The 26,072-nt window shown below is 35.4% G+C and overlaps 1 protein-coding gene and 1 long non-coding RNA gene across 18 annotated transcripts in view; one reads left to right on the forward strand and one right to left on the reverse strand.

Annotated features, from left to right (window-relative positions):
* Positions 1-26,072, forward strand: part of LOC124292859 — a 73,037-nt gene that overhangs the window by 23,858 nt on the left and 23,107 nt on the right. The window contains exon 2 of the long non-coding RNA XR_006902802.1: positions 10,827-11,040. This is a non-coding gene — a long non-coding RNA (uncharacterized LOC124292859). The remainder of the gene's footprint in view (positions 1-10,826; positions 11,041-26,072) is intronic.
* Positions 1-26,072, reverse strand: part of LOC107221631 (disintegrin and metalloproteinase domain-containing protein 11) — a 46,316-nt gene that overhangs the window by 4,676 nt on the left and 15,568 nt on the right. For 12 of the 17 annotated variants that reach the window (XM_015660685.2, XM_046731177.1, XM_046731178.1 and 9 more), the window contains 19 exons: positions 23,801-23,851; positions 21,258-21,403; positions 19,302-19,361; positions 19,138-19,217; positions 18,461-18,530; positions 17,881-18,027; positions 17,129-17,329; positions 16,892-16,966; positions 15,944-16,116; positions 15,125-15,291; positions 14,832-14,995; positions 13,750-13,923; positions 11,868-12,172; positions 11,198-11,317; positions 10,824-10,905; positions 10,645-10,740; positions 9,950-10,112; positions 3,119-3,257; positions 906-1,058 (listed from right to left, as the gene is read on the reverse strand). In XM_015660685.2, coding sequence (XP_015516171.1) covers positions 906-1,058; positions 3,119-3,257; positions 9,950-10,112; positions 10,645-10,740; positions 10,824-10,905; positions 11,198-11,317; positions 11,868-12,172; positions 13,750-13,923; positions 14,832-14,995; positions 15,125-15,291; positions 15,944-16,116; positions 16,892-16,966; positions 17,129-17,329; positions 17,881-18,027; positions 18,461-18,530; positions 19,138-19,217; positions 19,302-19,361; positions 21,258-21,403; positions 23,801-23,851 — 2,566 coding nt within the window. Of the gene's footprint in view, positions 1-905; positions 1,059-3,118; positions 3,258-7,645; positions 7,749-9,949; positions 10,113-10,644; positions 10,741-10,823; positions 10,906-11,197; positions 11,318-11,867; positions 12,173-13,749; positions 13,924-14,831; positions 14,996-15,124; positions 15,292-15,943; positions 16,117-16,891; positions 16,967-17,128; positions 17,330-17,880; positions 18,028-18,460; positions 18,531-19,137; positions 19,218-19,301; positions 19,362-21,257; positions 21,404-23,800; positions 23,852-26,072 lie in introns of all 17 variants that reach the window. The other 5 variants (XM_046731179.1, XM_046731180.1, XM_015660687.2 and 2 more) reach the window with 5 other exon arrangements.

The following is a 26,072-nucleotide window of genomic DNA, read 5'->3' on the forward strand; positions in this document are numbered from 1 at the left end:
AATAAATGTTCAAAACAGAAAATACATTGTAAGACCGCGCCTTAAATCTCCATTGTAGACTCAAGACTTTACTGAGACTCCTGCTGAAATTCTCGATTTGGAAGGAGAGATTTTACACTTGTTTGAAAAATAAGTCGATTAAAATATAAAAGGATGAAAGAATAAATATAAAAATAAAATGGACGAACGAACCCTGCTTTTGACGTGTTCGTAAGGATGGCAAAATATACGATATGCCATTCTTGTTCGTTTATCAATTTCTTTGCACCAAAATGAAGGGTATCTCATACAGTATAATTCTATAATATACCGTATAACAATACTATTACATGTATAATAGAGTGTGCAATACATAAGGGGAAGTTTAAAAGCAGAAAGAAAAATAAATCGGATTTGAATCAAAAGTTTCGCTTTACATACAAACTGTAAGGAATTAATTCTCTTGGGATTTCTAAAAAGCTCCTCTATATGGCATGTACAGACGCTTAAATTGATTCTGATACGTTTGATAACCCTAGAAACGTTACGACCCATTGTGTTGGATGAGCACCGTTTGCACTGCTGTCCGCGTGCCCAATAAACTTTATAGAATCCAGTGCGCGCGCCTCAGGCCGAGCAGCAAACAAAAGATTCTTCGGCGCGCGGCCGGCAGTGCAAGGGGTGCTCATCCAACACCGTGGATGGTAACGTTTCTAGGGTTATCGAACCTGTCAGAATCAATCTGGGTGTCTTTACCTATATACGATGTGTGTGTACATATTACCTATATCAATAACAAACATGATAATGATCGCTCCATGCAATATTTTTGTATTTCCCTTATTTTCCCACAAGTCTCTCCTTCGATTGTACACAATAAAGGTCAAAGTAATGATGAAACAAATGGACGGAAGGATTTCGCGTACCTGTAGGACGGCATGCTGCCGAATGTGAGCATCTTGTTGACTCTGTCGAGGGCGGCGTCCTCGGGGTTGTGGTTACCGGATACGCCTGTGTAGTTTTTCTGTGCTGGTTTTTTTGAATATGGTGGATCGTATTTTTGTATGGTGCTTTTCCTTCTGTGAGAATATACACGACGGATAGATTATCATGGTGCCAATTCCACGGTCAGTGATTACAGGACAAAGAAGCGCATGCAACGCTATTAATTAACAAGCAGTTTTCTTTTTTTTTCAGGGTTTTCTTATCTTTTTTGGTACTTTCTTTTTCTATTTTTTGACTTTTAAAATAAAATTGTGCATTTGGTGGGCTATGCATGATCAGTCATAATATACCTATAATGTACTTGGTATACGTATAACCACGCCATATATATGTATATATATATATATGCGTGTGTCTATAGGTATAATAGCAAGGAGTGTATTGTATACTATTTTGGAATAATATGTATATATGTATATATGTATATACATATATATATATATATATGTATATATCGATGTATCGATATAATATGTATAGGTATTATATACATGTAACGGCTTTCAGTATTGGGGCTACCATCTAATCGTGGATATTATGTATAATAATAATAAAAATAATAACGATGATGATAGTAATAATATTAATAATAATAATAATAATAATGCAATAAAGTATCGCATGCGGTTTTACAATATATATATGTAAAACAGAAATTGTATAAACCAGTCAAATGGTAGACCCGACGACGGCCTTGCACAAATCGATCTGTACCGTTCGATGCCCTTCACTGCAGTACCACCCATTCGTTAACAAGTATTATTTAAGCAAAATAAATTATAATAACAATAATAACAACAACAATAAACAATAAACAATAATAACAACAATAATAATAATAATAATAATAATAACAACAATAACGATGGTAATTATAAGTATGATGGAAACAATAATATTGGTAGATGGTGATGAGATTTTAGGGGGTTTTATGTTTTCAATTTTCTGTTTACGATATTTAAATTATGCAGATTCGTACAATATTGCATGTCAAACGTTATAATGTGAGAGAAAAAAACAGAAGTGCAAACAAATCTGTGTTTCTTTTAGATTTTCTTGTTGTATCGCATACGTTTTTTTTTTTACAATGTTTCCGAAGCGCGATACCGAATATTAGAAACCAAAATAATAATATGTATATACAATATACGTATATTTAGATATATTTATCATTTTATGTTTTGGAATTATGGAATATACGTATAAAAAAACATATCAATATATATATATATATGTTTCCAAGACATATCGTAGATCATATATTTAAACTGTGTGTAGCAGTTGTGAACTGTGAAAATTTATAGCTCGTTTTGCAAAACTTTCACCGTGTTTTTATACTTCTTTTTTCTTTCATCCTTTTCACAGCAATAATTCCCCCGGCGTATGATGTATTATATATACCGGCTTGAAAATCGTCCGACTTATTGTAGCGCGAGTGATTTATCACACGATTTCTCTTAACTTTTCTACTTTCCACGCGGATGACTTGTTCGTTTTTTTTTTTTTTTTTCTTTTTCTCCGCGCTTTTAGGATAATGAATACGTATATAATACGACAGAGAAGTGGAAAGTAAAACGTGAGAATAAAAAAATAAAAACAATAATGAATAAACTTTTATATCTGCTGTCTCCTTTGTTCGTTTGTACAAATTACTTTTTTATTTTTCATATATTATCATCGTCAAATTTGCGTATAATGTACAAAAAAAAAAAAACAAAAACGCGAAAGATTAGTACCTTTTTTTTGCGATATATCATACCATGTTACATGTGGTGTGTAATATGAAACACGTGTGTTCAATATAATGATATTACAATATTGTGAAATACGAGGAGAGAGGTAAAGAGTGAAAGTCTACGTTGGGCATATTGAAAAACTATGAATATAGTATTGTAGAAGAAGAAGAAGAAGAAGAGAAAATAGAAAGAAAGGAGAAACTAATATGCGAATGTTTCATACACACGTAGGGATGAAAGAAAAAACTCATAAAAATTATTAAAGAAAACTTTGTAAACGAGTCAATAAATTGAATAACAAGAATAAGAATAAGAATAAGAATAAGTATAATAAAGGAATGAAGATAAAGAATAATAAAAATATAAAGAAATTCTATGTGTATGTACTGCACACTAACCTGAGACAGAGGGAGAAGTTTTTATGTACTACGACTGACCTGTAGCAGAGAGCCATCAGAGCAAATACTATGAAAACACCCCCTACCACCGACATGAGCATACCAACTAAAAATATAGTGTTTGAGCCGTGGTAGTTCTCTACGGATCGGTTTTTCGTTGGTTGTTGGGTGTTTTTTTTTTTTGTTTTTTGTTTTTTTTCGGTCATCGATTTATCCAATAAATGTGAGGTTTTATATATATAATGGAGGGGTGGGTGGGGAGGAAAAATAATTTTATGTCGATACGACGATGGTAAACCAGGATCGACGACGAGGACGACGACGCGTGTGTGTCATCCAAACCAAGTCGGGGATTCCCAAAATTTGTTGCATTGTCGATATCATCCACCCCCACAGACCAGGGCCACAGCATGCAGACAGAGAGAGATGGCAGCGACAGACAGAAACAGAAAGAAACAGAGAAGCCGATATCAGCACGTATATAACACACCATTCATAATAATAATAATAATAATAATAATAACGACAACAACAACGATAATAATAAAAATAATAACTAATAACCGCGGAAACAAATTTTCGTCCTTCTTGGCTGTTGACTTCTTGTTTTTCTTTTTTTTCTTTCTTTTCCACCCTCAAATTTCATTAATATACATTAACCGTACGTATACTTTTTCCGTATGACGATTTAAACGTAGAAGACGATCAGAAAAAATCGCAAATTGAAAGAAAACTGAGAGAAAAATAAACAAAAAAAAAAAAAAATTAATCAAGTTACGATAAAGTTAGATTTTTCTTTTGCACAGGTAGCAGATTTTCTAATGATAATAATGGTAATAATAATAATAGTAATATTAAAAATTTATTGCGAGTATAAATGTTGACAATTGACGTTGTATAATGTGTATAATATATAAATGTATATGTATATACATTATACACTTATGCATACGTCGCATGATCGTTATTAACCACAACACCGGTAAACGAATTAAGCCATGTTACGATGTTGCATTTTTCACAACGTATAATATAAGTTATAATTATTATACGATATATGTATATACCTATATGATATGATGGTTGCGGAATTGCAGGTTTTTTTTTTTTTTTTTTTATAGCATCTATTTTCTTTCTTTCTTACTCATCGTTTTCATCGTGATATCGTTACGCTTTGTTCACCGTTTTATTACGTATTATTTGTAGAGATATAACAGATAAGGAATATAATATTTTGGGTGTGCGTGATGTACAATCTAGACATATTGTACATGTATGTGTAAAAACATGTATAAGTGTACACCGAAATGAGGATAAAAATAATTCTTGTTTCAAAAACGCGTCGTGATTTTTGACAAAAAAAATTTTTCATCTATTTCTTACTTCTGGTCGTGAAAGGTGTAGAGAAGTTTTTTTTTTTTTAAATATCCTGTCACGCTATTGTCATACCTGTATAATTAAACGTTTGTAATGATAAAATATCGAACGATATTATCTCCGTGAAATTGAAGTTGGCAAAAGAAATTTTAAACAAGAAGCAAAAGAGAAGAAAACTCGTAAAAAATTGACGAAAAATTAAACGGGAATCAGATAAAATAAACATAAACAAAATATTGTACATAATTAATTGTATGAGTTATTTGCCGTGCGCCACACAGCACAAAAATCTACGATGCAGCATGGTAACATGATTCTCGCTCTCTTTTTGCTTTTTTTTTTTTTTCTCTCTCTCTTTTTTATATGTATAATATATAATAATTCAAACGTTTATATACATGTATATTTTTATGTACTCATATATAATCGTGCTCACATAGGGCATACAACAGCTGGCACATTTGCGCACACATACATATCATATTGTTTGAAAAATGTGTCACATTGCATGTACATATCATCACATGTACACACATACATGCATACATCGTATACATATCGATGAATTCATTAAACGTACGTTGTTTCATATCAAAGTTTGTGTATATACGCTAGAATGGTCCTTAAAAAGGTAATTTTTTAATTTCGATTCCGGCGCGCCTCCCAAATCGGCTCCAGATAATGTCAAAAATAATTCCCTAATTTTTCAGATTTTTATCTCAACTCTAACTCGCTCCCCAAAGAGGGTGGATTTTTCCATTCAACCCTTTCAGGGTCGTCGAAATTCAAAAATGATTCTTCTGAGGACCGGCCACCCTAATACACACATTTCTATATAAGTAATATAACGATATGTATATGTGCACAATATTTTACACTATTTCAGAATTTTATGTATGTATAGTATACGTATACATATAGTAATGTGAAAAGATAGAGCCAACGGAAGGGAAAAACATTATAGGGAGGAGAGTAAAAGAAAAACACTTTCATCACTTCCGTTGAATACGTTTGAAGAAAAAAAGAGTCGTGTATGTTATATTAAATAAATAACTGTTACGATTAATGTTTAATTGTCAAATGAAAAAAATTAACATACCATGTGTCAATAAAAATCGTAATTTATGAACAGTTCGGAAATTTTTATCTCGTTTCACAATAAGTTATGTTTGTTTTTTTTTTTTTTTTTTTTTTTTCTTTAGTTTAGTGTACGGTCAACGCGAACCAAAGAACTTGTCCGTAAAATCCGGCAAACGTGTTTCAAAACAAAGATGACCAATAATTCCTTGCGTAAAAATAATGCATAACTAGTACGATGTATATAAATTAAAACAATATAGTTTTTAATAATGCCATATGATTATGTGTACGTATATATATATAGACACATCGAAAACACACTGTGAAAAGACAATACATAAACATCGATCAAATATATGTATAGTATATATATATATAATATGTATGCATACATAAATATACAGAGTGATTTCCTAACGACTACATGGTGCGTCGTCTGTTAAATTTTAATGCGCACGCGCTGAAATCCGAAAGTAACTATTTGCCAGGTCAACCAACCGTCGTAAGCGTAACTTCAAAAACTTTCACAATCGTCTCTGGCATTTGTGCTAAATACGTAAAGAGCAGGAACTCAAATGGTTGAATTGACTAAACTTGTCACAATAGTAATCGTACATATTAGGTTTATTTTTAGTACCACTAGTGTCGCTAGTGTTCTTTTTGCACCGAAGTGTCATTGATTACGGGGATGCCCAATATCGACTAATCGATGATCTTACAACGTGATTCGCAGAAAGTTTTCACTGTCACCTTATAATCCCTCCACTGTGTTCGATGCATACGTAAACACCAGTGCCATCTTACTTCAGGCAGTTATTTTTTATACATGAAGTTCCTGCTTCTTATGTGGTCTCCACGCTTAACAGCTACCGACAATTACTGTCAAAATTTTTGAGGTTACGTTTACGACGGTTGGCCGCCAGTTGCATTCGGATTTCAGTGCGTGCGCGTTATGTTAATTTTAACAATCGATGAACCATGCAGTCGTTAAAAATTCACTCTTTATATGCACATATACTGTGTATATTTATATACATATTATCTGTATTATATATGTATGTATATTAGGATTTACGTACATTTACGTATGCAAATATACGCACATATATATATATATACATATATATGTATATTGATTCATTAGTTATTTCGAGCAATATTGCAGACGGCCGCGTGCGATGCCTCCTCTCATCCAGCTATAATAATGATAATAATAATAATAATAATAATAATGATAATAATAATAATAATAAGGATAATAATAACAATATAATATTGATGTAATAAGATGATAATAGGCACGAGAGAGGTATAATAAAAAATAATATCTTATATGGTCGTATAATTATTATATGTAATATCAATATTTTACTTTATGACGAAGATTTTGTACTTGTGTATGTATATAGAGCATTCCACATTAAATTAACAGCCCACGTACCTCACCCGCTTAGATTCTGATAATTTTTTGGTATGATGTTCTAACCAACCCGAAGAGTCTCGGGAATTTTTTCAGATTTTTTTTTTTTTCACCCGCTGGTGAAATTTATACAAAATCGCAAAATCAATTACGAAAACGCTACTTTTTAAAATCATAGAATCTGTTTGAACTTTTTCACCATTTTTTAAAATGGCGTTTTCAGAATTGGTCTTTCGATTTCTTTTCAAATTTCACCGGTGTCTGAACAAATATGAGAAATAAAAACATGTATGAGCATCGTTCTAAAAAATTATTAAAATCTAAGAGGATGAGGTGCATGAGCTGCGAATTTGACGTGGAATGCCCCATGTATACGTGAATAATATTATAGGCGCTGATCAGAACCCACCACCGAGCACCGTTACATAAATAAATTTGAAAAAAAATACATAAAATAAAAAACCCACATAGAAATGGAAAACAAATTTTTAAAAATGAAAAAATGGAAAAAACAACAACTGTTCGTTGGTTCTCTTATGTTTTTTTTTTTTCTTTTTTTTTTTTCTCTTCCTTTGAAACGTGTAATTTTTACATATACAATCAGCCAAGTGAGCTTCCTGCATACGCGGAAGTAGATTTGGCTACTGTACCTGTAGCAACCAGCCATTAGTGCAAAACAAATGAAGACTGACTTGACGACAACCACCAGGATTACTACCATCGTTGGCGTGCTAAGATTCTGCTTCTCGCCCCCTGAAACCACCAGACACACATGCACGCGTACCGTGTATCCTCATAATTTTTTCTCATTTAGTAATAGTTACATGATGTGAAATCCACGGTAAACGAAAACAAATTGATTAAACGCAATCGTTGAAGAACAAAAATAGAAAAACACCACATAATAGTATTCTAACATACTAAAATTCCATCTGATAATATTGTGGCGATTTTCCACGGTAATGAGGATTTTTTTCATCCAATATTTTTTGTTAGTTATTCTTTTCATCTCTTTTCGTTACGCAATCCGTTTCAGTGGAGGATTTTCAATTTTTCTCTATTCAAACGTGATTCTTTATGTATATATGAGATTGAATATAAATGCATATATATACATATATATATATAGGTACAGGTATATAATAAATCACGCGGTTGCTCGAATATGATGATCATTATTTAATTTTTTTCTTGCGCGTTCTTTTTTTCATTATTTTTTATTTTTTCGTCATTTTCTCGCGACGCGTGCGGCCACAAAAGCTTTCGCAGCTAACTGAGGCTTCAACCCTAAGAATGTTTGGGTGAATGGACAATAAATTCTTTACCCCTCTCAGATGTTGAATAATTTTTATATTTTGCATAAATACGAGGAAGAAATATTTTGAAAAAAGTTTATTATTATTATTATTATTATTATTATTATTATTATTATTATTATTATTATTTTGACAAAATACGAGAATAATTGAAAGTGAATAAAGAGAAATCGAATTCCGGTTTTTTCTTTAATGATCCTAAAATCCGACAACCCTGTAACGTTTTTATTCGAATCGTTTCTGATTTGTTTTTTTTTTTTTTTGTTCTTGAAATTTTATCCTACCGATTGAAAATCATCCACTGCTTGAGTTTTTTTTTTTTTTTGTTTAATTGACATTCATTCGGCGCGAGTAAAAATATGATAAAAATTGGAATAATTCAATGTGTAATATAATAAATATACCGGGTGAACGCAAGAAAAACGAAAACACACCAATATCGAACTTATTTACGGTTGTATAACGTACATACATGTATAATGTATATATCTATGTATACACATACCTATAACGTAAAAACATTTATCACACAATTTACCTGTATAATATATCATTCTGCACAGGTGTGTGTGTATGTGTGTGTGTTAATAAATATATATATATATATTTATATTTAATAATATATATATATATATATATTTATATAGGTATAGCAATAAAAATTGTTTTGTGCACAGCTGATAGTATGACCCCATAATAATAATAATTATTGATACGAATGCGATTTCGGATAGAATTTGTTGTTTTCTTTTGTTTTTATATTTTTCTCTTCCTCTTCGTTACGTTTTTCGTATTTGCTGCAACGTTTTGCGAGATCTTTGTATTGTGATTGTACACATGTGCGGATATGAAAATGTTTAAAAAAAAAAAAAAGTGAAAAATCAAAAGAAGTAAATGATCATACAGTTGCAAACTATATATTATATTGCAAGTATATCGCGTTATATAATAACAAATTCACCGTGAATGCGCGTATGTATAAAATAATAAAGTAAATACGTACAAGTGTGTGGTATAAATGATTAATCTAGGTATAACTATCGAGAATATATCACGTTACTTCTTCTGTAAAAATCGAATGAAAGAAAAGAAAGTAAAAAAGGGATCGCACGTAAATAAAAAAAAAAAAGAAAAAAAAAGTAACAATTTAAACGAAATATTAAATTATACAATTCTAGATTAATAATAATAATTACTCGAAATTGTCGCGAAATATTCTGCATATTCATTAGAAAGTTGTAAAAAGTATAACGATCGAGAGTTTATATAACGCAGCTGTATAATGGTGGATATAGGTACAAAATGATCTCGTTCCTCGGCGATGCTGTGGAATAACCTGTAAATTATTAACATTTTTTTCTGGGGGGGGGGGGAAAGAGTGCGGGTGACACGCGGCTGCCCCTTGAAGTTGGTAATTTTGTGCCTCCTAAATTAGGAATCTCGAGAGTGAAGAACGCCGAGAGCAGTTCCGAGTTGAATAATATTGTAGAATATATAAATGTGTTATGTATAAGGGGTTACGAAATGAGGGAAGAATACATGGAGATTCGACAAAATCGGATGGCTTGTGTAAAAATTTGGTGAAAATTTTTAAGGATGTAACGAATGTGGTTCGTTCGCTTTGGGAAATTAACTCACCGTAGGGGGTTTCTTTCTTCGCCATTTTACTCTCTAGGCCAGATTTACCAGACATTGCTGTGCTGGATGTTGTTGGCCCCGCTGTTGTCAGCTCCTGAAGTATCGAACAGTCGGGCCCTGCCCATCCGTTATTACAGTGGCATTTATTTCTGTTCGTGCATATCTGCGGTGAAATAGGAATGACAAGGTGGTGAGTTAGTACCGAAAACAGGGTGTGGTCGTCTTTTAACCCTTTCAGTCACGGTGGGAGGCTCGGCATCCCACCTCAAAAACTTCCACGTCCTACCCTCATCACAATTTATTATTAATTCTGACTTCAGATTCGTCATCCACGGCCCCAAAAATCCCCGAGTAACAAGTTTCGGCCAGAATCATTGAATTTCGATAGTTTTTTTCGTTTTTACATTCGCCATATTGGATTCGCCATCTTGAATTTAGAAGTTGTGATATTCTGACTTTAGACTCGTGATCAACAACCCTAAGAACCCCCGAGTAATAAGTTTCAGTCAGAATCATTTCATTTTGATAGTTTTTCAGATTTTGTATCCGCCATCTTGGATTTAGAAATTATCAAATTCCGACTTCAGATTCGGCATCAGCGACGCCAAAAACCCCCGCGTAACAAAATTCAGGCCAAAATATCGATTTTAAAAATGTGTGACTGAAAGGGTTAACCGGATCAATGGGCTACTCACTCCTTTTCCCGAGCATTCGTTATCGTCACGATTTGTAGGACATTTGCCAGTATGCTCGTGTGGAAAGCGACTGGTGCATGTCTGATTGACGCATATCTGTAATTCGAATCTCAAATTTTTGTCCCCTGTAATTTTTAACCCTGCAGTAACTAAAATTGCGAAATTTTCGTTCTTCTCACCAGATTGTCGCCGCACGTTGTCCCGTCTCTGACTAGACCCATGTCCGGCATTTCGGAGCCCTCAACGGTCCCTGTTGTCGATCTGAAAGCAATCGAGGAACAATTGGCATTTTTGACTTGGGACCATATTTGGATTTGAAAAGTTTGAATCTATAAGCTCGAGCAGTGACATTTCTGTAGTTGAAAAATTGGATCGTCGCAGAGCAGAGAACAACAGGTAACTTCCATAATCATGCATGACTTTTACTCATAGTTGGTTGCATCTCTTGAAATAACCGAATTATTTAATTTGTCACCCTCGTCGCCGGGGTCCGAATTAATGAAAAGCAAAGTTTTACATCCCCGCAACGCTGCTCACAGTGAATTGAACTCACTTGCACTCGTAGTCTTGACCCTTTATGCTGATTATAGTTCTCGAGTAAAGCTGATCCATGCCCGAAATAACCGGCTGTTTGTTACCAGATTGACACTGCAGCGAACCGCAATGAATGTTCCTGAAAATCGAAGTAGTTACACAATTAGTCCGTACAGTCTGACTTTCAGTTACGTTAACTCCGAGTCAAAAGTTGGTAAAAAATACACGTCACTGTTCACGGTGCCCGGTAAAGGTTGTGTTCCAAAACTAGCTGCCATCACTAAAAACTCCCTAGGACTGAGACAAAAGAGATAAAAGATTGTTAACAGCACTGAGAGCTAATTTCGGAACGCACCAAAAAACACTCAAGCAAATTCTCTGACTCTTCCTGACTTCCTTAACCATTTTCCCCCGAGTCGTCTCCGAGTCACACAGTGACCACCGTGAACTGTTATTTGTGACGGTGACAACGAAGTCAAACGAAAGAAGATCCTCTGGACGGGGTTAAAAACTTGGAAGAAAGAATTAGTAGTCATTCTGATCAGTGACATATTCGAAAAATTCATGTTTCGCTATTTTATTTTCACAAGTTCGGAAATTTCGACATGTCTGTCATTCCATGCATTGAATTTTCCAAATTTTTACTTCTCTGACTTTCGATTGCAAGAGTCTATGGACCAGGGACTTACTCTGCCTCGCACTTGACCAGATGACCACTCGAGTCGGTCCCGCAATGACCGTTTATCGCCCCCTTGGAGTTGAACTGTTCGAAGCACTGTTTGTCGGCAGCGATACCGCCGTATCCCCAGACCTGTTCGCACTGTAGATTAAGGGCCGGACAAACGCCGTCGAAACAATATCCGCTGTTGTTGCCGCAGGGGCTTCCGTTTTTCTTGTAGACGTCGATCGGACACTGGCCCGATTCACCGGAACACACCTCGGAGAGGTCGCACTCGTTTGTTGACTCACGGCAAACGACGCCCCGAGCACGAAGCTGAATCGATACAACGTCAAATTATACACGATACCCTGACGTCGTTGTCTCGTCTGCCTCATTCCATCATCTGACACCCTACGTGTTACGGTCAAACAACACCGTAACGAGATATCGTCACCCTATCGGTACCCCAAAATCCCTGAGAACATTCGGCGGGATTATACGCGCCCCCTGGACCAAAAATTCTAAAAGTCAATCTGGTATGTACACTTGGGAACGATGAATCTGAGACGGCTAATTTTTGACACTAGACAGTTAAGTTGGCAGCACAGAGAAACCTACAGCGCCACAGTCGGCCGAGTGCGAAACAAACCCAATCTCAATAAACATAACATATCCCATGAACATCGAATCTAACCTTAGAATACCGCGGGGATAAGGACTTGTTGGATTGACACATATTCTAAGGTTAGATTCGACAGTCATGGGTTATGTTATATTTATTGAGATTGAGTTTGATTCGCGATCGGCCGACTATGGCGCTGTAGGTTTCTCTGTGTTGCCAACATAACAGACTAGTGTGAAAAATTGACTGTCTCAGATTCATTGTCCCCAAGTGTACAGGGAGGCCATTTACCCGATATCCTATTCCACACATAAACTTATATATACTGTCTACTTCATGAATGAACGAAAAAAAATTATTTCATTTTGAATTGTTAGCCTGTTTCCTATCAAAATTACTTTTTGCGTGAATTTTTGAACACCCTGTATGTACGTATGTACGTATGTATGTACATTCAGATGTTAATCATATGTACATACACATACGTTCATCCGGAGCGACGGATACAGAGAGGAAATTCTCTTATGCGCCGTCGGGATGAATTTACACATCGACAAATTGACGTCACTACACCCCCTAAACCTCCCATCCGCCCCCTCATCGCCAGATGTATATCTATATCTATAGGTTACGTATAAACCGGATACACAGAATTGATTGTAAAGGGGGAGAGCAAAATTTCTCTCCACAGAACCTGGGACGCGAATCGAATCGACGCGATTCGACGGATGGAAGTCAATTATAGCCTCTATAATTCCCTCCCTATAATTGTGACCGTTGTTGAATTTTAGAGCAATTATAAATCCCCCTCCCCCCTTCTTCTCTTTCACCCACTTGCTATATATATATATATATGTATCCAAGGAAACTTATCATCATCACAGTATAGTCCATGCACGCGGTGTGTCGATTGGGAAATTATAACAAGCTTCGATAATAATAACGGTGTTGGTTGTCTACATTCGAGCTGATCGTATTTCCAGCATTTTTTTCTCCCCCTTCATCGATAGGTACATGAAAATTATTACTGCGAGATTCGATCACGTTATAGTGATCGATTATTAAGCGTAATTGGTCACACCTCGGTAGAAGTTGACCCTAGCTCCAAAAAAGTGATATCCTCTTTCGACAATGAGTCCTAAAAATTTAAAAAAAATATCTAGGTATTGTTTAAGGATCGGAGAGAAAGCTCGCTCGGTTTTCCTAACCAAAATTGAATTTTTTAAATATTGTAAAACATCGACAAAGTTAACCATATTATTATAAATTCATTGTCAGCAGTTCTCACCTTGCAGTTGTCACAGCACGGACCTCCAGCGCATTCCGCTTCGGTGGTTAGCTTGCAGGTGATCGGATCACAGCAGGGATCTTTTTCATGACAATTTTCAATCGTACCGCAATCGCAGTCTTCTCCGTCGTCGATTTTCTTGTTGCCACAAGTCCCCGTCACCGATGATGCCAGCTGTGGAACGATCACGTTATAGTTTTTATATGTAAAAAAAAAAACAGCTTTACCATCGAAATATCCTCAAGTGAAAGCTGTCGATCGTAAATAAAATATCAGAAAAATCAAAGATAACAACACCGTGCAGGAGCAGCTACTTTAACGACTCGCGGTTTATATCTTCTGTGTATAAGGTGAAGAGGGAGGAGAGGACGTAGACAAAAAAGGTCTCTAAACTATTTAGTCTGTTTTCATCACACCTCCGGTAATCTTGTCGTAAAATTGAGTCTATGTGCGATCGAAAAAGGAAAGTAAAAAAAAAAATAGACAGAAAGATAGAAGGGTTGCGGAGCCATAAAAGCTGGCGAACTAAAAACCCTTTTAAGTAAACTCTTTCCACCGCAGTATAAACAGCGGCAGCTACTCGTTGTTCTCTGCTCACCATACAGTGCGGAATGGGCGAAAGTTTATGGATCGTGAAAAAATGTAATACTGGTGCGAAGGGACAGCTGTATTATCATTGCCGTTATTTTTTATTATTATTGTTGTTATTATTGTACTTGCTGCATAGCTGAGCCCAGAATGATAAAGTAAAAATAATGTAGGATAAAAACTATAATGATAGGTGTACAATATAATCTTGAACGTGATCAGAAACCGTATTGTCAGATATGGATGGACACTAGGATGATCCTTATTCCCCACCCCCGTAAATCTACTTCAAATAATTCAAACATGGAAAAAAATTATTTTCTTGGTATGTATTTTATTGTGAAAGTGATAATATTCGAAAAAATCTTTTTTATTTAAGGCAATTGTTTTTGAATTATTTGAAGTTGATTTGAGGGGTGGTGTGGAAAAGATTCGTCAACGCCCAAAATAAGGACCACCCTAATGTACACATTTATGATCTATGGACAAGTTACCTCGTTTGGTTTGTTGAGCAAACAAATACCGTGGCCTAGTCTCAACGCGTCTTCGTAGTCCGATTTACTGCATCCGGAAAATTTATACGGTTGAACATTTTCCAGGCCTACTATCGACTGCGCCATTATACAACCGTGCCAGTCTCTGCAGATGCATTGCTCTCCTGAAAATCAAAAAAAGAAAAAGAAATGGAAAAGAAGAAATGGAAAATATTATCGTAGAGCCGAGTTCACAGGAAAGGGAGAAAAACTCGCCAACCATTTAATCCTCTTGTATGATTGTTGGAACTTACTCCCGTTGTCGTGACCCATTCCAATGTTGTGACCTATCATGTGAGCCATCGTACCGGCGACTAGGTGAGGCTCGTAACTGTTCAGGTCGACGCTTATTCCCACCGAGGTTGCTGAACATACCGTTCCCGGTACCGCGATGCCCGATTCTCCGTGGAATGTTTCGCCCCTGATCGAGGAAATTTTTGTGTAAGGAATATGATGGATTATTGACAAGAATGTTTATACACGAAGAAACGATTAAGGAGGATGATGTACGTCGTACCGGTTTTTAGATGTTTTTTTTTTTTTTTTAAAGAAAATAAAAGCATTTAGAGCAATTTGAGTTTGAGGGCTTCATTAATTATAGTTTCAAGAACGTTTTGAAATTTTTTCATTTAAATTGTTAACAATTTTTGGTCGAAAAATGTCAGTTTTTGTTCATAATTGTATATATTTGAACATTTTTTATTTTTTTTTTTTTACAATAAGTGGGCAACGAGCAAGGAAACCAGAGAGGTGTTTGGAACTCGAATAAAATTTTCAATCTGTTGAAAGTTGGAAAGTGACGTTAGGAGATGTGCCACCGCAAAATGTTTTCGAGTTCGGAGTCGTTAGCTACTTACATGGGCCATGCCGTTATTTTATTATTAATTTGAATGAAAAAAAAATTTTTTTAAATGTTTTTGAAACTATAAATGATAAAGCGCTCAAGCTCAAATTTCTTCAAGTGTTTTCATTTTGTTTAAAAAAAAAGTTCCTGAAAATAGGTATGATTTTAGACCGTCCAGGCTGTACTTCCACCCCTTAACGTTCTCCATTCATCTTTCATTCATACTTACGTCAGTAACTGCGTAGTGTCTTTCTCAACGCTGAAAAGTTTCCTCTTTGTATAATCGCTGAAGTTCTGAAGTGCCTTATTTATTTCGCTGCTCTTGTTTATCGGTGCCTGGTTACTTCCTTGCCACGTTTCTATGTAGACTACAGACACTCTTGTATTCAGGGTGCGAAAGTACTGTCGGGAGTAAGGGAAAAATGGAATTTCAAGATCTGTCAATGATCAGCGGCAATCGGAATTATCATTCCGGATCCCTGAGGTTCAACCGAAGTTGAGTAATGGTACATTCATAGACTGTGTTTGCGGGTTGTTGAGAAGGGGATACAAGTGGCTTCAGACTCGCCATAAACCAGCCCTCGAACTTGCCGTTCTCAAACTGCAGGTTCCAAGTTTATAGAGAAAAAAAAAGAACAATATCCAATTCGAATTTTAAACTACGAATTCAGATTCGTGATTAACGATTTTAAGGCCCTCGGATACAATGTTACGTGAAAATATCACGATTTTTTTTATTTTGTATCAGTATAATGAATCCATAACTACAAATTTTGGAAGTCTGACTTTGGATTCGTTATCGGTGATCCAAAAAATCACCGCCTACGAATTTCTAACAAAATCGGAATATATTTAGATTTTTTTCCACCATATTGAATGTCGCAATCTGATTTCAGATTTGTGGCCAACCACCCAACAAACCGACGAGTACCAAATTTGAATTTAGCAAATCTGACCTTAGATTCGTGATTAGCGACCCAAAAAACCTCACGATACGAATTTTAATTCAAATCCATTCATCCACTCTCAAGATATCGCCATTTTTATTTGATTTCTTGAAGTAGTGTTATTAAAATAATGTAAAAAGTACCGAACCGATCAAAGCGAAAATCTCACGAGAGATTTTTTCTCTGAAAACAGAGAGAAATGGAAAGTTAAAAATTGCGAAACAACTCACCAAGTCTGCAATATTCGCAACCTGTATCGCGTCGTAGACAACTTGCATTCTCGTACTGCCATTCCTCTTGTCAAACTGCAAGCAATATCCGGATTAGCATGCCTTGAGTCGATCGAGTTTAACGGGTGTATGTAAAACTGATCCATCCATATTGGACATTCGAGTGTTCGTCTTTTCATTCCCATTTTCAATTTCGATTCTACATTGTATCGTCTACTTTTGTCATACATCACCTACCATAGCCTTGTCGATTATCATGGCTGTTTCGATGTACTTTGTGGCCTCGCGGACGTCACGTTTGTACCGGGTAAATGTGTCTTCGGAAAGGCCGAGGATATGTTTTTGCCTACGATTTTTTGGCTGACGATTAGTAACCAGATTTGCGCAGCCTTTATTAGCCTTTGTACGAGCTTCAAATATGACGTGTGGATGTTTCTGCTAAAAGAGAGGTACGTATATAGTCTACATTCTATGGTTTATCTTCTAGGCATGATCATTATTTTAATTAAGCTTCTTCAAATACTCCGGCAATTGATCAGTCAATTGTGCTTTATTCGATTTCGATAGTTGCTTTACGTCTTCGTTGCTTTTATTTTCTTTTGTCTGTTTTTTTTTCTTTCTCTTTTTGCTTCAAATTCTGTTCAATTCTTTCCACATTTACCTATCACTAGTTTTTCCTTTTAACCTAATTTTTTTCCTTTTCAAGTATTCGTCAAAGACGTAAAAACTCTCAACCATTAATTGACCAGAACGAAGGTGGGATAAAAAATTGATAAAAGATATCGTTCACGAATTCTGGAAACCTATCAAACTTCTCTCTCGAGGGTTTTTACTCCCGAATTTTTTATACAGGCTATATAAACACGCGGCTGCCTCGAATCTTGATGCGACTGAATCGCGAAGAGAACTGTTCCTTTGAGATTTTTTGTCTTCTTTTTTTTTAAACATTCTTTCAGAAGAAAAAATTCTGCCCGTTCGATTTTACTGACCGACATATCCCCGCCGTAGAAGGGATGCATGACGAATGTTTCGTTGCCTAAATGAATAACACCGCTCACTCCGTCGCAGGTGTGAAAAGCCGCACTTGCTCCCGGGTAATCCTTGACCGTTCCGTGATAAAAACAGTGCTCGATTTCCTGTTAAATATAAAATAATTTTTGTAATGCAATTTTTCTTGAAAAAAAAAAACAAAAAACAATATGTATATTATAATACACAAAGTACCCCTTTCTATGACGGTCGAGTAAGTCTGAGAATGCGCATGCGCGGAGTAATGAAAATACGACTTTTAAGCCCTAGGAGTTGAAAGCGGTCTTTTCTGTACTCTGCGCGTGCGCGTAGAGAACAAATCTGACGTTACGCGTCCCTAACCTCACTTTCGTGCTTCGTGAAAAAACGCGTAACATAGCCTTGGTATATAAAGAATCGTGTGCAACAATGAGGCTACGGTCTTTTCGCCTCGCGTGTTTTCCTCTTTCTTTTAATTTATTTTAGAATCATTCTCCGCGTCATCCGCGTCGTATATAATAACAAATGTGCAAAACTTTTTCCGGCCAATGTTTTACATACCTGTTTCGATACTTGTTCGGCACCGCTTGGCAAAAAGTGCTTCTGCATCAAATTCGGAGCTAACAGTTGCCTGTAACCAGGTACAAGATGTTATAATGCCTGTTTGATTTTTTTCCACAGTGATACACAAATGTGAAATTCAAAAATTTCCATTTCATGATACCTCCAAGAATTATATCGAGAAAGAATAAAAATTGGAATTAGACAGCTCATACTGTATGTAAAATTTATACAGCACAGACAAAAAATAGGAAATACAAAAACGACATTCTTGTGTAATTAATTCTTCATGCATAATAATAATATTAACAATCAAACACAGAAACTACAATTATACCTTAAATTTTTTCTCTTTTTTAGTCTTTCTAATATAAAACCAGCTTTTTTACCGACACAACAAGCGCGTTAAACATTTCTAACCCCTGTCCTCGTCTTTCTCGTCATCCGTCAAGTTGACGTTAACGAACAGGCTTTGAAATTAATTACCGCGAATAATAGTTACGATGCAGTAAATGACAATAATATACGTCGCGGTACTAAATGTCAAGTAAGATTTTTTCCACTTGTAATAAACAGAGTGAGAGAGGGATAGAAATATAAAGAAATACTGTTAAAAATGAAAGCATGATTTCTGGCGAATAATTATATAGAATTAATAATTGTCGGTGATTTCTTACGTATTTAATTCTAAGTCTAGACGAAATTTATGGTTGAAGGCCTTGAGAAGAATGGACGTCCGATGATAGTGTTTTCCCGTCTGAAAATGTACAGGATTAGGAAATAAAGAAAGTTTATTACCACCGAGAATTTGAAAGAAAATATTGAATCTAAATATCCTTACGCGTGATCGTCCTCTTTGATTCTGATAACTGTTATCTCCGTGTCCGTTTCTTGGCGGGTTCTAAAATTAATTGCGTATAAGGTGAATGAGACTTATGACCACATAATGTGAATACCTTTTCATTATTACAGGTGTAACGTAAGGAGAATGAGAAGCTTTGTACACCGGGTGATTTCCTTGAACGTTCCTAAAGCTTTCCCAGCAGATGGGCAATTAACCGACATGTATCATTTTACTGACAATGAGATTAGGTATGATTCAATTTATGAAAAAAATTGTTCCCGCCTCGGCTGATAAGTCAAACGGAAATATATTTTCAGTAATATCGAGTTCTGATTCGTAATCGGCGACCTTGAAAACTCCGGAGTACCGAGTTTTATCGAAATCAAATGACTTTCTGGACTTCGCTCCGCCATATTGAATCCGCCATTTTGAATTTTTAAATTTTGAGTTCAGATTCGTAATCAGCGACCCAAGGAAGGTAGATTTGATTTGCCCCTGAACGGGTTAGAGTTGAGATAAAAGCCTGAAAAAATGAGGGAATTATTTTTGAATGATGTGGATCCGATTTGGGGGGCAAGTCCGTCGAAATTCAAAAATGACTTTCTTAAGGACTACCCTCTAAGTACAGATATAAGATGTAACTACGTACTTCGGTTGCCTGTCTTCAGGCGAAGCGACGGAAAGCTACAAGGAAATTACCCTGGTACGTGGTATTTTATCTTATATACTATGTATAATATATGTATATTGTATAGGTTTGAATATCGTATGTATGTATGCATATGTATATTATTGCATACAGTATAATATCTTTCAGCGACGTCATCGTGGCTAAAAATATAATCGTTGAGAGGCTGCCGTGGATGCAGAGGAGTGAAGTGAAGTGAAGTGAAGTGAAGTGAAGTAGCTATCGTACGATGTATATGATGGATGCATATATATGTATGTATGTAAATACGTATGTATGTGTATGCATGTATTATACCTCGAGGAATAAGGCTAAAACTGACAGATGTATCGACTTTCCGACAGAGCCACGTTCAACGTCGTCTCAATATCGCTCTAGATAGGAAAGAAAAACTTCTTCTCAGATACCTGCAACTTTCCCCCTTTCTTTCTTTTTTCCTTTATTCTTTCTACATCCGTTGCTATCTCTTTTTTACCATCGCATCTCGCGTCTTTTTCTATGTACGTTTGTATGTGTGTGTACGTAAACAGTTTCTTAAAGTTTTTTACTACGCGTATTGGATTACCACGGCAGCAACTTTCCTTGGGATGACCCTTGGGAATTACATCGAACGTATGTCCCTTTTATTTCTACTACGCGATCCTCGCTGTTCTAAATTTTCCGACTTACTTTAGTCGTAGACAACCTTTTCTAACCTCGCCTCCAACATTTATCAGATTTTTGATATTATCAAGCAATGCAGTGCAGTCGTCAGATGAATTAACCTTATTATAGCGATCTGTTTCTTTGGCTGAAAAAACACGCATTTATGACTAATAGCTAATAAATTAGGGACGGGCATTACCGACCGAGTCAGTAATTCGTACAGTAAACGAACTTTTTTTAAAATTTATTAAATTATAGGCACGATATAAAGTTTGACATTTTAATTCATGGCTAATCGTTGAATAATAAGGTAACTATATATCGTTTGCAGATAATTTTCACTTATTCTTTGAGGTTATGGCTGAATTCCAGGATATTTGTTACACCCAATTCTTCACTGATATTACAAACTGTAATTATATAGGTATAGTGACCATGCAGAATTTCGTTCATTGTGAATGTCTTATCGTATCCTAAAACTGCAATTTCCTTCCATACGATTTTCTGAATTTGTCGGTAAAATAGGGAAATTCTACATCACAATAATATCACCTTGACCAAATCATGATGTATGTGTGCGTACATATAAACTAGACTTAATAATGAATCTATATTCTCACCTTGGCCCCAACTTCTCTTGTGGATATTCCCATTTTCTCGTGATGCCGCAACTGGACCGGGTATATTATCTGATAGTAATGGGCCCCGATATTTCGTACTAGCTCTTGGTTCTGTCTGTATTCGCGTAGTAATCTCTCAACCTCGCCTGAAAAAAATAATACACATTATGGTTAATGCACGTTATTATTATACACGTTCATTCGTTCCTTCATTCGGTAAGATATTCATTCGCATAGGTATATCATTCTAATCAAACAAGTAATAATCATTCACACCGAAGTATAATGACAAAAAAATATATCAGGCCCTGAACGTGGAAACAAGCCACCTCGGCGCCTTCAGATAGGCAACCGGGCTTTACATCCTCTTTTGTGAAATGGAAAATTGTAACTCCGGTTGCTTATCTGCAGGCGCCGAGGTGGCTTGTTTCCTACAGATAGGCAACCGGGCTTTACAATCCGTTCGTGACGTGAAAATCGTAACTCCGGTTGCCTATCTGCAGGTGCTGAGGTGATTTGTTTCCACTTTAGGCCCGGTATGAATTTACTGTGTACTTCATGGTTCGTTTTTTTCGATCTCTCGTAATTCGTTTACTACTGTGATATTGCTTATATTCAACGTATCTCTCTTCACGTCTCTTTCCTTTTTCACTTATCTCTCATTTTCTTCGTTTTTTTCTTTTTTTTACTTTTTATTTTTCTTTCTTTTCTTTATTTCTATCCATTTCCTCCTCTCCTTTTCCGTAACAACACACTTTCGAGCATCATTGAGCTGCCACATTAATCACTCAAGTTGGAGCTCCTCTGCCCGTCTATATACACAAACATATATATATATACACACGTATGCGGTATGTATCATGTATTGCGTACATATGTATATACTTGGAATCCGTGCCCATCCGGTTTCCGCCGATACCCTCGTCTGTCTTTTGTAGATCTGCTGGTAGGTACACCTTATACTCTCGCATATATATATATTTGTGTGTGTGTGTGTGTATCTGTATAATACCGACGTCAAAAATCTATAGGCAAAAAAATCTTCCAACACTCTGCAGCATCTCTTTATATTCAAAATCTTTTTCTCCCTATAACGCTTATATTCCGCGAAATATATAAATTTCAAAAGAATAACTGTGCCAAATTATTGTGAATATTCCTATATGTATTGTATAATACACGTAACATATATGTATGTATACCTATTCCCGTCGGACTTTTCTTGATATTATTATCGAAAAAAAAACATTTGAAAAATTTTTCGCTTCACATAATTAGTATATTACCTATATGATTATAAGTTACAGCTGATCATCAGTCTTCTTTATGAATTATAGAGGTGCTGTGACGACTTTATAATATCGTGTACGTGATAAATGACGTATTATGTGTTTGAAGTATACAAGTATAAGTATAACTTTGAACGTTAATATATAACATATAATACATAACATATAATACATAACCGTGCAGCCTAACGAAACTAGTTTACGATTATATTTTACACTTTTTTCTCTTCTTCTTGTCAATTCTAATTTTTTCCTTCCTTCTCTCTCCCTCCCTCTCGTTGAGTGGTGCTTTTGGTTTTCCTCTTTGGCTTTTTTCTCTTCAATTAATTTTGCCTACGAAGTAGGTCAACGGTCGGTATAAGTTTTGCATGATATACGAATTTTATTTATTTAAATCACTTTACTCCTTCTTCTTTTTCTTCTTTGCTCTGTATGCGATTTGAAAATGCTAATAAAAAGGAATTAATTATTGAACGGAATAATGAAAATGCGAAAAATTAATAAGATAGGTAGAATTAGTGGGGTATCAAGAAAAATCTTCAAGTAAAAGAAAATCTATAAAACACCAAGAGAGAGAGAGAGAGAGAGAGAGAAAGAGTGAGTTGCCAAATTTTTGTTTTTTTCCAAATTATTATACATTATCCGAAACTGTTTGCATTATATTCTATGAGATACATTCAGAGAAAACTTTTTTTTTTTTTGGTTTTTTTTAAATCAATTTACAGACACATTTCGGTAAACATTTTCGTGTGGGAATTTAACACAACATTTTGTTATAAATACCAAAATTTACATTTATTATATGTATTCGGTGGATAAAGATTAGAAAAATTTACGCAATCACGAGAGCTACCAATTGATTTCGCTCATTATATACGTCTCAATTTTTTCCCCAAATGTATTATAATGTATGAACCGCAATGCACAGAAATTACCCAGCACCAAGAAGACGAGAAAGAAAAAAAAAATAAACAAATTCTGAAAAACACACAGGAAATATATATGCTTTTTTGTACAGAATTGAAGAGTATAATATGTTCGCGTAATTGTGAGATTTCGACCTGATTGCGAATTTCAATTAGCAGTGTAAAGCCGGGGGAGAAAAAAAGTACAGAAAACGAGAAAACTAAATTCTCAGAAAAAAAAATTTCGGCATAAAAATAAAAAAGTTGCGTTCGGTTTATCGAAGCGTGAAAATAAAATACATCATGACGAAATTGAAACCATATTGGTGAAATATTTCTCTCGACTTACCAACAGGACTTTCTTCATTCCAAAAGGAATCATCTAAAGTATAGTCGGCCTCTGAAACAGAAAAATATTATAATAATTATTAATTGGTCTGTACCGATACAAGAATATCTATAATACATTTAGGTATGAAAAAATTGATGCGAATAATGGAGGAAAATTAATTTTAACGCAACTTAACGGTATTATTTATATATTCACTGACGATTCATATGAAATGATAAATATTGGAACTAATAAGAAAAACGAGATAATCAAGATGATTCAGTGTTTATAGGCGAGTATCTCTTATCTCTATCAGTTAGAATTAGAAAAATTCCATCTCAATACAAAATGAACATTTATAGTTCTATGTATACATAGCCATGTATAATATAATTATATACAGAGCTTCGCAAATCGCGTACGGATTTAATTTTTGATTTGAACGGTTGTTCGCAGGGTTTTCTGGATACAGATATAGAGTGCCTCTACAAATATATTATCATTATAGGTACTACATACCTCGACGATACGGGGTGAGTGGAGGGTTATCGTAAGTATTATACCCGGCAAATTAGACACCCTCGATTCAACTCGAGAAGTATGTAAAATGTATGTATGTGGAACATGTGTGTACGTGTATGATAATCGATGATAAGATATAACCGCGGTTTCTCGTGAGCGTCGCTAAATTCGTTATACAAATATATATGAATATTATGTACACATAATGTATCTACTATGCATTTACACACACAAAGAACAAGTCGTTTTCTCTCTAAATTGAAACCCTTTATTTGGGAGAAAATTCGACACGCGAGGTGGAAATTTAAACTGTTTATGTATACGTACATATACGAGTACACGTATGGAGTATTCTATGACATCGCAATCAAGATTATACGCCAATGTCTCAGATTTGCTTTACAATTTTTTGCATGAATGTACGTAACGAAAAATGCAATACCAATTTTTTTCAGAATTTTTCGGCACAGCGTATCTGAAGTATGGTTTAAAAATTGAAAAATAAAAAAAATAAAAAAAAAACACCACTTCCAATCACAAGTCATATAAAATATAACCAAATTTTTGACACTGATTAGAATATGGAGATTTCATAACTTCAAAAGATAAATAAGAAAAATGTTGATAAAATTTAAAAAACATTGTGATTATTGGATTGCATTATTGACGTAATAGTACCACTTACTAATACAAGTTTTCGTTTTTCTGAATTTTTATCAATGTATGAGTTATTCTGACTTTTATTCATACCTGATTATTATTCGTAGTTAAATAAATGTAGGGTTGATCTGACCCCAGTGTGGCAGTAGTGTGATTCCAGAAAGATGTGGAATATAAGGGTCAAGTTTCAATCATACTTATTACTTTGAATTAACAGACATATACTTGGCAGTAGTATGTGATTTTGAATCTTTTTTTTTTCTACGAGATAATTACATGCATAAATTTTCCATCAGAGAAGATATTTTTGTGGGTAATGACCAGATTTTTAATATACTTGGCGAAAGGTTTTTGCACCAAAGGTGCCTTTTGGAGGGGATGATAACGTTATACTTGCATACATCACCCTGCACAAAAATTCACGATATATACACACCTACACATAATATACATGTATATATTGTACGTGTATATGTTTCGAGGAATTATACTTGTTCGACTGGCGAAGGAGGGATTAGAGAGGGATTCGCGAGAGTGCGGACTACACCCTTCACTCCCCTTCATCCCCCGTCTCGTTGGTGCAATCTTACGTAACCCCCGAGGCCGATAATTCGGGTCGACAAATTTTCGTCTGCTTTTATATAATGTAACGTGTATATATGTATGTATGTATGTGTGTATATACACGGAAGAGGCGCGAAGCGGCGGCAGTCGGGGGCAAAATCGAGGGCTCTGCAGGACGGAGGCAAGATATATATATATATATATATACATATATATGTAAGGTATGATGGGCGTAGGAAGGGGTTGAATCCTCCCTCTTTTCCTCACCGACGCCGCTGCTGCTGCTACTGCTGCTGCTGCTGCATGAGTGGGAAAAAGCAATCAATCTTTGAGAGGCAGATGAGTGCGGATCTAAAATATAGGCCAACGCAAATTTAGTCTGGCTGCGTCCGTCCACGTGTCCTTTTCTGTCTCTCTCTCTCTCTCTCTCTCTCTCTCTCTCTCTCTCTCTCTTTCTCTCTCTCTCCTCCTCCTCATCTCTCTCTCTCTCTCTCTCTCTCTCTCATCCCGGAATGCGCAACCGCTCGCGGACCCGCGTAATCGA

The sequence above is a fragment of the Neodiprion lecontei genome, chromosome 2, assembly GCF_021901455.1.
Source record: "Neodiprion lecontei isolate iyNeoLeco1 chromosome 2, iyNeoLeco1.1, whole genome shotgun sequence".
In the NCBI taxonomy this organism is placed as follows: Eukaryota; Metazoa; Arthropoda; class Insecta; order Hymenoptera; family Diprionidae; genus Neodiprion; species Neodiprion lecontei.